Source organism: Rattus rattus, chromosome 13 (assembly GCF_011064425.1).
Source record: "Rattus rattus isolate New Zealand chromosome 13, Rrattus_CSIRO_v1, whole genome shotgun sequence".
In the NCBI taxonomy this organism is placed as follows: Eukaryota; Metazoa; Chordata; class Mammalia; order Rodentia; family Muridae; genus Rattus; species Rattus rattus.
In genome coordinates this window covers 65233951-65246354 of record NC_046166.1, presented here as the reverse complement: position 1 = coordinate 65246354, position 12404 = coordinate 65233951, and the positions used below count along the sequence as shown (strand labels likewise).

The 12404-nt window shown below is 49.7% G+C and overlaps 1 protein-coding gene across 1 annotated transcript in view; it reads right to left on the bottom strand.

Annotated features, from left to right (window-relative positions):
- Xkr5 (XK related 5) overlaps window positions 1–10427 on the bottom strand; it is a 17826-nt gene extending 7399 nt beyond the window's left edge. Inside the window, exons 1-4 of the mRNA XM_032919341.1 lie at window positions 10339–10427; window positions 8033–8216; window positions 2202–2386; window positions 870–1079 (exon numbers count right to left, since the gene is read on the bottom strand). Of these exons, the coding sequence (XP_032775232.1) occupies window positions 870–1079; window positions 2202–2386; window positions 8033–8216; window positions 10339–10396 (637 nt within the window). The 5' untranslated portion in view covers window positions 10397–10427. The remainder of the gene's footprint in view (window positions 1–869; window positions 1080–2201; window positions 2387–8032; window positions 8217–10338) is intronic.
- Between the last annotated feature and the right edge of the window lie 1977 nt (window positions 10428–12404).

Below are 12404 nucleotides of genomic sequence, written 5' to 3'. Positions count from 1 at the left end.
GCCAGCTATTTCTCAATGTTCTTGGTTCTTTTAAAACAAGAGTACACTGTTCCTTCTTGCAGAGTGCATTCAGTGATGACCAGAGGACACTGCTGTCCTTGGCAAGGACACACAGGCCCCATTCAGGAGTCTGAAGGGCCAGACAGACTCTCGGCCATCACATTCATATCTGTGCTCCTGGCTCTGAGAAGGCTGGGGTTCGGTAGAGCCTTCCTGTGTGAAACAAAGACGGTGTTCAATAACCAGAGCAAATGGGGCGCTTATGGAGGTTCTGAGCAGCATCAGATATGCTCCACGGTTTTGCCCAGGATTGGCTGGAACCTGGACCTCTGTCCTGTGCAGCCAGGGCAGTGAGATCCACACCCCCTCCTATGTGAGCCACGGCCTTCTTCAGGAAAGGCTTGCGATCTGCGATAGTCTCCTGAGGATTGTAGTTCCAGTTTTAGCTGGCATTTCTGTGGCAGTATGTCCGAAGAGTCAGCATTCACTACAGTCCCTCGTGTTGGATGCTAACGCGTGGGAACTAGGCTCTGGACCTCTGTGTTTGTGGGTCAGGGCTGCCAAGAGCTGTTAGTCTGACAGAGCACTGCACAAGCCGTGCTGTGGACGTTCTAGGTTTAAGAGGGCTGGACATTTCTATTTCCTCTTTCTCGGAACTGCCATTGCAAAGGTGAGTCCAGGCTACTGTACTGAAGAGAGCAGCTACATCCGTGCGTCCTGCCTGCTGAGCTCTCCTGGGAACACAGACACCTGGTTTTCTACCATCTCTGTAAGACTCTCTGTCAAACCCAGCTAGCCACAGATCTGGGACCAAGGATCATGAACGGTTACTGTTAGGGCTTTATGAACAGGCCGGAAGCCCCACTTACCTCCGACCACCAAAACCCAAACACGGTAAACTCTGCAGAACAGAACCAGGGTCAGCACGCGAGCACCCAGCATGCCCATCCTCCAGAGCTGCTGGCACAAGAGAGCAGCCCACAGCATGGTACGGTGGCCTGGCTTCATGATGCCCAGGAAACGGTTGTATGACACGAGAGCCCAGGACAGTGAAGACCAGGAAAGCAGGGCGCTGATTCCTGGAGGATTAAACAGACAGAGCTCCCTACAGGTTCTGAAGCATACACACAGGTGCATCCCCCCCAGCCCCTCCAATCCCTTTCCGAGACCATCCAACTTCTTATCAAAAACTAGCCCAAGGGTGATGTACTATGGACCAATTCCCTTGATGGTGGGTAACTTAACAACGGTGTACAAACAGACATTTCCATGGCAATGAGGGAGGCCGGAAATGATGCCCTACTACCTTAGATGCTCTTCCTCTGGATGCTCTTTAAAAATATCCCAGCCTCTGAGCTTCCAAGGGCTACGGTCTATGCTATGATTAAATGGATATGTGTCCTACAGGACCTCAGACACAGTTTGTTATAAGTATGTATTCCCCACATGAAGGAGTTTGATGAGAGGTTGGTAGGTTACAAAACCACATCTAAACCCTTAGCTCTTCTGGTGTAAGTTTGGGTGCTTAGAGGGAAGAGGAACTGGGCGTGGCATTGCACACCTTCAATCTCAGCACTCAGGAGGCAGAGGCAGGAGGATCTTTATGCGTTCAAAGGCCAGCCTGGTCTACAAAACGAGTTCTGAGACAGCCAGGGCTGTTGCACAGAGTGACCCTGTCTCAAAAATCAAACCAAACCAACAAAAACAATAAAACAGAGGGAAGAGGGGAGGAGGGGAGGAAGGTGGGCAGGGGCAGGAGAGAGGAGTGGGGGAGGAGCGGGAGGAAGTAATGAGGAATCCAGGCTGGAATGGGAGCTGGGAACATATCTGCAGAGGACTAAGCTTTGCTTTCTGTGGGGCTTTCAGGTGTTAGTTCTGCTGCAACACGATAGACCCGGGAGAGATGGACATGAGGTCTCCTTCCCTAGGGTAGTTTTCAAGGTTATCTCCCCTCTGCCAAATGTTTCTTATGGATTAACTTTAGATACTCCCCCCGAGAAACCAGCTCTCTCTGAACTCATGCTCCCGGCGAAAGCCATCTACAACCGTCATTCGGGTCAGTGACAACTGGGGTTTCCCTAAATCTCCCAAATAGGAGAAATCTTGAGAGGACACCAGGTCCTACAAGGTCAGGCACGTGTCCCTGACATGTTCCTGTCACTGAAAGCAGATGCTATGACACCATGGTGAAAGGCACCCACCTGGCACGACGTCTGTGAAGTCAGAGGCCAGGAACACGTACACCTGAAGCAGCAGGTGGGGCCCTGTCTGCAGTAGAGCCTCCAGGAGCCGCAGGGCTGACAGGTCAGCCTCCTGCAGGTGCAGCTGTCCCCAGCTGGGAGCCTCCTTTCCCTTCCACAGGGCCATTGCCACAGAGTCCCAGTGCCTACAGAGAGCAAAGGCATTACGACCAGGACCGTGAAGCTGGCTACTCTGGCTTCCACACCAACCTTTTACATGGGTATATGAGGCATCCTAATGAGTGTCCTCTGCATCTCTGGTGTCCTTTGGGGCCACCAGTTAGGCTGTTGCTAAGCTCTGAGTCCAAGCTGCATATTTCGGTTCAAACTTCGAGTGTTCAGCAGGGTGCCACTGTAGTCCGTTTTCCCCAAGGTTGGAAGGGCCAGGGGTGGGGAGGCTGAAGTTACTGCAGGGCTAAGGAACCTAGGCTGGGCCTGATGAAACTTGCAGGAAATCTTGATAAGTGTTCTTACTCCAGGTCTTTGGGGGAGGGGAATGAACCCCTTCAATAGAGATCTGCTTCAGGACACTGTAGTGTGGGTAATCATTTCTTTAGAGCACAGAGCGAGCCCTCACTTTCCTCCTTGGAGTGTAGAACTCCCAGTACCCTGAGCCTGGAACCCTCTAAGAGCAACTGGGGAAAATGGGTCTAGGATCCTCACTGGAGAATGGCAAGAGACCCAGATGGGTGGGACAAGATGGAGGAAAGTAGGGGCTGATATGATCCTATTGAAGCACACCAAAATTCTCAGTGTCAGCCCATGAAAGTTAGGTCTGTGTGCACATGCAGTGTGTAATATATATATATATATATATATATATATATATGCATGCACAGCAGACATGGACATATGGAAGAAAGCTGTACTTTCTTACTTTACTATACTTAAGCAGTAAGTACTGAAGGTTTGGGCAGGATAGAAGGGTTGGGTATAGAACAGAAGGAGTGAATGCAAGGAATGCTGGAGTATGCAGAGCAGGACTTGGCTGGGCAAGGTGGAGAGGGGCTCACAGGTGGCTCTGAAACTTCAAGCTTAAGCTCTTGGAAGCTGCGATGCTAACATGTAACAGAAAGACGCCTGCCAGCAGCTGCTTGATTGACAGGGGAGAATACAAGTTTTGTTTTCAGAAGTGAGGAATGTAAGGAGCTATGGAGCCTTCCTTCACACCTTGGAAGGATCTGGGGCTTTTGGTTATAAATTAGGACGCATGGACAGAGGCAAACAGTTGTAAATTAGGCCTCACCTTGCAAATGGCATGGTCAGGTGGATAGGAAGTGGCTAGAGAAGGTAGAGTGTATAGAGATATGGGGGGGGTGCTCAAGGCAGAATTTTAGCAACTAGCCACCCCGAGGAAAACAAAGTCACTGAAAAGTGGTTGGTGGTAAGGGCAGTAAGTTTGAAAAAGCATGGAGTATGAAAAGTCAAGGGCAGACTCAAGGCAGGGGCACAGTCAGTGCAAGAGGCTGGGTTGTGAGAGGGACAGCTAGAAAGCAGGGACCAGAAGCCTGTAGGACTGGGCTGGGTAGGGCCACAGGGTCACATCAGCTTTGGTATGACTAGGTGACCTTCTCAGTTTGCAATAAGAATCAAAACTCAGAAAGAAGCCAGAACATGCCCTTGTCTTTGTTTCCACGAGCACACAGTAGGCACTTTTTTTTTTTCGGAGCTGGGGACCGAACCCAGGGCCTTGCGCTTGCTAGGCAAGCGCTCTACCACTGAGCTAAATTCCCAGCCCGGCACTTTGTTTTGATAGTCTCATCTTGCGCAAGTCAACTAGGAAGTGGCGTGGGCCACTCTTCACAAGAACCTGAATTACAGCTGCCCGTGGGGTCACTGCGGACTTCAAGGGCCAACAGGGGTAAGGTTTTACCTTCATCTACCAACGTCCACCCTGGGACTGTGCTCTACAGCAAAGAGGTGGAGTAGTTCCATCTGGGAACCACTTGAGTGGGAATCAGGTGAACACGTGTGTGTAGCGAATTCCTCATTGGAGAGGCCAAAGTGGTCAGTGAGGGCTTCCCGGAGAGGACAGGAGAGCTGTGGATGCGAGACTGAGTTGGGAGAGGAGATAGGAGAGATTTGTGGGATAGGATAGTGGAGTTGGACTGGGGTCCACGGGCTGGGTATGAGACATTCGAGGGATGTTGCAATGCTGTGGTCAGACAAGGAAATAGGAATTCAGGCTGAGGCGTAGGGAAGCTCCCTTGGGGAGTTGGAATGAGATGGCAGCTGTAGGAGCTTGTTTTTGAGGTCCTGAAAGGCGCCCAGATTTCTCTTCTGGATGCTGTGCCTCGGGCCCCCATCTCTTTCCAATGGTCCTGGGTTTCTGACTTGCTTGCCAACTATTCCTCGTGCCGTCCTTTTTTTTTTTTTTTTTCTTTTTTTTTTTTCGGAGCTGGGGACCGAACCTAGGGCCTTGCTCTTGCTAGACAAGCGCTCTACCACTGAGCTAAATCCCCAACCCCTCCTGGTACCATCCTTATAAGGCCCGATACTGCAGCTTTCCGCTGTTCCCAAGTTAGTCTCTTAACTGCGCATGTCTGCAGCTCGTCAGGACACACGCAAGATACTCCATGCGAGCCCTGTTGCCCGACGGCCAAGAGTCCTCGTCGCAGGAAAAACAACACACATCTACGCGGAAGCCCGGAAGTGCAATCACCAGACCTGGCAGGTCTTTGGAATTAAGTTTCTCAGCTTTTAACAGAATAAGAAAAAAGTCAGCCACGCCCACCATGACTGGAATAGTCTATCCTGGGCTCACAGCTTAAGGAATAAGTGATTCATGTTTTTTAACGTTAATGTTAGACGTTTTAACATTACCATTAATGTGACGTTAGAACTGAGACAGTCGGCAGTGCAAGGTTTGGGTACAACTGTACTTAATTGATTATTTAGTGTGTGTGTGCGTGCGTGCATGCGTGCGTGTGTGCATGCGTTCGTATATGTGTTCGTGCACTCGAACTCATATGTGGGTACTGTGCAATGGCAGTCAGAGGACAGCTTTTGACTGTCTCCCACTACCCACCAGGCAACTGCTTTTACCTTCGTTAAAACGAACCGGCACCTATGTGTCAAGCTGGTCTTCTATGCCCTTAAAAGTTTGTCTCAACTTTCTCTTCACTAAAGCACGCTGAGATGCATGCTGAGTAGGAGAGTATCTAGGTAGTCTCCCCTCCTCTCAGGCTAAACTTCTAAATAGATATGCAGGCTTTTTAAAAAGAAAGAGGCACAAGTACCTGCAGTGTTAGAGTGGAAACAAAAGGTCCAGACGAAAGAAATGGCCTCCACTGTGCAAAATGAGCTGTAACTACCACCAGGTTCTCTTGAACAGTAGACTTAACACTGTAGTTTGCGTTGTTTGGAATTAAAACCAGAATCTATTTATGTCTTCAGCCCTTGCATTTTTTTATAAGAGGTTTCACCTCAAGGGGTTTGCGTTTTATTGATTTTCCTGTTGCCAGTTCATTCGCCTGCATTTCATTATGGAGCCAGTTAATGGGTTTCATTTTTAGAAAGTTCGAGGTTGGACAAACACAGCTGCTCTGACTCCCCCTACAGGTGCTTTTGACAAACTGCGAGGAAACCAAACCAAAGGTGATCTGCAGGCTTGGCTCAGCTCCTGGTTTTGCTTGTGAGAGCTACTGTCAGAGAGCGAAAGGGATTCACCACCTTCAGCTTTCAGTGCTTTCTGCTGAGGAGGTAGACTGTAGTTGGGCTCATCTGCAGTCTACGAACACTGTGGAGGGGTGTCTGATATGCTTCTGGCTGCCCGGGAGTTGAGAGCCAATTCTCTGGTCCAGTTCTAAGACCTGAGCATCTGGCTTTATCTCCAGATGTGTTGCTTTACCTCTTCCTAGAAATCTATATTCACTTTCCCTCAATTCTCTCTTTTAAAAATTATACATTAATTTTAAAGTTCAGATTTCTCTCTCTCTCTCTCTCTCTCTCTCTCTCTCTCTCTCTCTCTCTCTCTCTCTCCCTGTGGAAGCCAAAAGAGGGCACCAGATCCCCTGAAGTTAGAGGCAGTCATAAGCCATCTTATGTGGGTTCTGGGAGCTTCACAGGACTTTGTTGAGCCATTCCTGAGCCATCCGCTCAAGTTCCCATATTATTATTATCATCATTATCAATTAAATAATAAATTAATATATTCATCACATCAATTTATTATATTATACAATATATTATTACATACTAAGGAAATAAAATATTATAAAATAAATATACATATTATATTAAATAATAGATTAGCACATATGTTAATAATAATAATAATAACAATAATTTTGATACATGTATGTCTCATTGTGTAGTCCTGAATGGCTTGGAGCTAACCATGTAGCACAGGCTGGCCTCTGCCTCACAGAGATCTGCCTGGCTTTTTATCTCAAGGGCTGGCATTAGAGGCTGTGTGACTACACCAGGCTGTATACATTAGGTTTTAATCACCTGAATGTTTAATCACCGTTACTTTGATATTGAGAGCCCAGGGGATTCACTGTCAAATACCATAATCCGACCAGCTTCTGGCACCACCTCCCTGAGGGTTTATAAGGTCCCCGGGGTCTCTACGAAGCCCCAGAAGGAAGATTTTCCTGCAAATAATTAGGGATGCTTCTTCTAAAGGTTACTTTGAATTCTGCTTTTGAGCTATCTCATGCTTGTTTACGTTGAAGCTGTTTCACTAGTTTGATACGCCGTTGTCTTTGAGGTCTCACCACATAGAGCTAATTGCCTATCAGTGAGCCCTCTGTCCTTATATAAGGCTAGGCAAGGAGGGAGTAGAGAGTAGGTCGGTCATGCTCCAAGAAAGCTGCAGTCAATGAGACAACTTCTCCCTCTGGCAATGACAGCCCTCTTGTTTCAGGAGAGCACAGAGCTCAGACAGGAAGGCCCAGCTTGGGCTAAACTGCGGTAAGACACATGTGTTTTTGATGCCTCTATGTGACAAGGGTCTGCTGGAGGGGAACACGAAGAAGAGGTAGTCTCTTGAAGTCTCTCTAGAAGCACTTTCTACTCTGACCCAAGTCTAACCTGGGTGCAGAGAGAAGACAGAAGCTCCCAGGACAGACAGACAGCAGCACTTGGCAATGGCTCCTTGCATGCCCTTCAAACTTTGATCATCTGTGATTTAGAAAGCACTTGAGTCACAGGCTTCACCTGCCTGGTTCTTTCTTTCTCCCCACTTTATAAAAGCCCTCTTGACTCTCCAGGGTTACGGGGCAGCTGGGAGTGGAAATGCACTGGGTCTGTAAATGCACAGCTTCCTATCTCCAGGTGGCAATAACCCTTCACCTCTGGAGACACCTGTGGCCACAGGGAAGCCACCTACACCAGGTCCATACCTGGCGACCTTTTATACAAATAAGAGAAAATCCAAAAAGATGCTGGCCCTGGCTCCCAGGTCACGTCTTCCTGCCACAGATGCATAGAGCAAATGCCATCACGTGGGCTTTAAGTCTAGCTTGTGGTTAATTAAGCCTGTGCCACCTTCATGGACTAAGGTAGTGGGTGTCCGATGGAGCACCTTAAGCAAGCTGATTTATGTGGATCCAGAGGTTGGTTAAAGAGTGGAAACAGCAGTGATGTAGAAGCTGGCTAAAGATAAGAAAAAGCATTTAAAAGTCACTGGTGCAGCGAGGAGAAGCCCCTGACGTTAGAGATGCCTTAGGATGCCAATGCCAGACAGGGTTGTGGCCCTGAACTTCCACTGCTTTAAGATCAGAGTGTGTATGGATGGGGGGGGGTTTCTCCCACTGCATCAGATGGAGGGAGGTGGGTGTTCTTACCGCTTCCAGACGCCGAGCTGCAGAAGATGCAGCACTGCCAGCCACCAGGGACCCTGATGCCCATCTGCTTGAAACCACAGAAAGCTCAGGGCCTGGACCAAGAAGCCAGGCAGGAGGACAGAAAGGGCCAGCCACCCCCAGAAGAGACGACCTGTGGCAAAGTAGTAAACTATGGAGCAGAGGCCTGGGGTAAAGACAAGATGAGGGGTGTTAAAATGAGAGTTAGACAATGCTTTACACACACTCGTCTTCTGTCGTCACGGCGCTCTCACACCCCGAAAACCTTTCTGCCACAGACAGCATAGGGGTCTTCCGAGAATATGCCAGGGATATGCACTCTAGCTAATTCAGAGCTTCTGTCTTAGACCCATGTACCCTAGGAAATGGTACTTCTCTGCCTTAGCCTGTCCAGGGTCAGGGGCCAAGTGACTAGGGACCTACCTATAGCCCAGAGCTCGCAGAAAGTACCCACAGAAAAACAGTCCTCCGAATCCGTTCACCATACTCGGTCTGTCTTGTCTGATGAAACTCCAATAGAGGTTCTGGCTCCTGATCAACCCAGCCTTCCCATACAGCCCTACACAGTGCGCCTGCCTTTTACCCCTGGGAACCGGGAACTACCGTAAGTATGTTCTGTCCAACCGTTCATTTAACTAAAACCAAACCAAACCAAACCAAACCAAACCCCAAATGACCCAGGTACCAAAGCAACATAACCAATACCATTACCAGCATCCCTACCATTAGCAAGGAGCCAACAGGGCCTGCTAGCAATAAGACAGGCACAGTGGTAGTGGTATGTGTGTGGGGTTGTCTGTGGGGTTACACCGGATGTGTGCCAAGCACCTGGTGGGGGGAGATCCAGTGATGGGGGACCCAACAACATGGAGTAACCTTGTCTTCCTCACACCACACTATTACAGCCAACCAGTGCTGCATGTGCTGGACTTTAGTCAGAGCTAGCTCTGTGCGAGGCTGACTTTGAATTTTGTTTTGTGTTTCTAGGAATTGAACTTAGGGCTGTTCCTAGGCTAGGTAAAGTCTCTACCGCTGGGCTATCCCTGAGGCAGGCTTGCTTGCTTCCTTCCTTTCTTTCTTTCTTTCTTTCCTTATTTTTTTTTTTTTCTGAGACAATATTCTGCTAGGTTGCCAGCTTTAAACTCTTTCTGTAGCCTAGTTGGGTCTAGAACTCACGTTCATCCGTCCCAACTCTTTACAGGCCGGGCTGCAGCTGTATAACCTCGGATGTCAGCAAGAAGCTGCATTATTACTGATTACTGAGGGGCACAGCGACCCTTGCCCTGAGTCTTCTAGTATTATCGAGGAATGCGGATCAGCAAGGCACAAACTCCATTGCTCCAAGGCATGTCTGGGAACCCAGCAGCTATGGGAAGAGAATGGCCACGATTCCTTTCTCAGTCCCAGGTTCTGTCCAGTGTACTAACAAGCTTCCCGCTAACCATTCATCCTTTTCCTGTTAGAAAGCTAGGGGGCCTAGGGCACTTTGGGCAACAGTGTGCATCCTAGCCTCTCCAGGGTCTAAACTAGCACCCTTTGGAATTCTGAGTGGATGTCAGGGACGGGAATCTGCAGGGACTATGCTGTAGAGGTAAATTTCAGAGAGACCATGTCCAAGAAGGGACTCGGAACCTTGGTGGATCAGGGTGGTGGTGTTTCCCCAGGGACAGGGCCTCGTAGGACCATGCCGGAAGTGGGCGGAGGCACTCTATGCCAGCACCGAAAGGGTTACAAGTTCAAACGCGAAAGGCGCGAAAACTATGGCCATCTTGCTTCACCTCCCGCCACCCACAGGACCCGTGTCCCCAGCAAACCAGCGTTTCGCTGTCTCACAACCCCGAAAGGGGAGCCAGTGCCTTTTGGGATCCCACCTCTCTACCTCTCCCAGCTTTCGGATCGCATGCCACCCCAGCCCGGAGCCCGGGTGTCCAGGGAGCCAGGGCGCCTCACCAAGTGCTGGCTCTCCCAAGTAGACTCCTCATGCAGCTCTTTGCAGAGCACCAGCGGGAGGAGCGGGAAAGGATTCAGGACTCGGGGATTGGAGTATGGGGAGGATCCATGCATGGAGGGATGTCTAACTGGGTGGAGGAAATCATGCATGGTGAGGGGATCACGCGGGGAGTGCTCTGCAGGCTAGGAGGGGGAGCAACTGTGCGTGCACCCGCGCAGTGTCTGCTGCCAGTCTGCAGGCAGGCGGAGAGGGATGCAGCGGTAGCAGATGTGCCCCGCACACTGGGGTGGAGTGGGGTATTAGAGGGGTGAGCACTCGCGGGCTGCGCCGCACTCACGCGCGCTTTGCTCGGCCGCCTGCAGCAGGGCAGAGAGCCCCAGGAGCCCCGCGTGCATCTTCCGAGCTGCTGCTGCCTGTGCCCGCCCCTTCCCCTGCCCGGGATCGGGTAGGGGAGGCTTCCGGCTTGGGGCCCCAAGACAAGAGGCTTTTCTTCCCAGCCAGTTACCAAGTTGCTAGTAGGGTGTGGGTGAGGGCGGGGACAGGGGGCAGGGGAACCCACAGGTTCTTAGGGGGCAGTCTCGAGGTCTGTGCCAGATTTGCATGCTGCCCCAGCGTCCTAACGGTTTGTTCTGAAGCAAAATGGGTTAATCACTGGGTGATTACAGTGGTCATAGTCAGCAGGTTTGCTCAAAACAAAGTCCACTGAATTACTAGTCAGAGTGGTGTGTGTGTGTGTGTGTGTGTGTGTGTGTGTGTGTGTGTGTGTGTGTGTGTGTGATGGGAGGAGGAATTTGATTGGGACTTTTGAAATCTTTCAGTTGTGTGTCTAGAAAAGGGAAAGGGAAACACCTAAAACGGCATTTTCACTTTTATAACTGCTTTGCTTTTGGGCCTTTCTCCCGGGTATCCTTGAAGGTTAATTCAGATCCCCCAAAGCCAGAAGTAAACCTGCCCAGGGAAAGTCTTTCTGGGAGATGGGAAGGTATCTCCCTGACATTTGTTATGATGCGGGGGTTATGCTGGATTGTGTCTGTGGACGTGAGGGACAAAGATTGTTCTGAATCCTCGAAGCCCAACGGAAAAATGTTTTATAACCACTGAGCAGGCGGCAGGAGATTACTGAGTAGAAATCGGGGCTACAGGCTGCCCAGTAGAATTCCTGTCAAGGAATAAGAACACAGAAATTAGGACTAGGAAAAGAAAAACCAAAAACCAAAAAACGATCTTCATGCTTAGTGATGGGTGGGGAACAGTAAATATTTCAATACATTTCTCAACATATATAGCCTTAAAACATCCCACCGCCCTCTCCACCCCAATTCCTAGGTGTATGGTTTGAAAAATAAATATATATCCCATATTTCATATGTTAAAAACAGTCCAATGTAGGCAAGGTGGAGAATCAGGACATGGGCTGCCTCTCCGATCTGCCTTGTGTGCTGTATCCAGTGTGGAGGGGCATGACCCTATAAACGGAGATCACAGAAGGGTCAGCTGGAAGACACAACTAGGGATATTCTATCTGATTCTATTCTGTTTGTGTGGCAAAGGTGTGTGGCTCATGACCATAGCCCCTGTGCCACCAGTCTCCCTTCTCTCTGCCTTTTTCTTTCTTTTTGCCACCTATCCAATTGCTTTCCTCCCTTGGCAATTGTGCTACCTTTCACCAGTATGCAATGGCGGGATGGGAGGGGCTTTCATTAGACTGTTGACACTTTGTCCCTAGACCTGGCTCAGGGAAGACTGTTGGGAGACAGATTTTTTTTTTCTGTGGAGACATAACATGGCAGACAAAAGCAATGGTTGTACCCATGTCCCTGGGGAGGTGTTACAAGGATCAGGGCTGACTCAAAGGCAGCTGCAACATCAGAAAGATCACCTGACATGGGCTTAGATTTGTCCAGCAGGGTCCACAGGGCATTAGCCTAGAAAGGCTGGTATCTTATCCTTCAAGGATAAATCTCACAAGGATAAGGTAGATGGGTTGAGAGATTCTTCACAGTCTCAGGATTCCCCACACTCTTGGTAAGTCCCAGGTCCAGGCTGACATGGCCTGGTTAGATTGTTGGTGGCCTCTCTGGAGAATAATCTGGGCTTCCCAGTGTGAGAAGCCTTCTTCAGGACAGGTAGAAGTCCTTCCACACAGGATGTGTCTATGCTCAGGACTAAAATGGGTCCTAGAAGGTGCTAGGAGCTGCCTGTGACTGCAAAGGGCACCCTTGTTTCCCAGAGGGCTACTTGTAAGACTCTCAAGGTTGCTCATTCAGGCCTCCAAAGCAGGGTAAGTCTTCCTGCTGACCCCTCAGGCACAGGACCGCTCTTTAAATCCTGCATCCCCACTGCTCCTGGGTATCCAGTTGGTGCTGAGGCTTCCCTGCCATTAGAAGAGGCAGGGGAAGATCG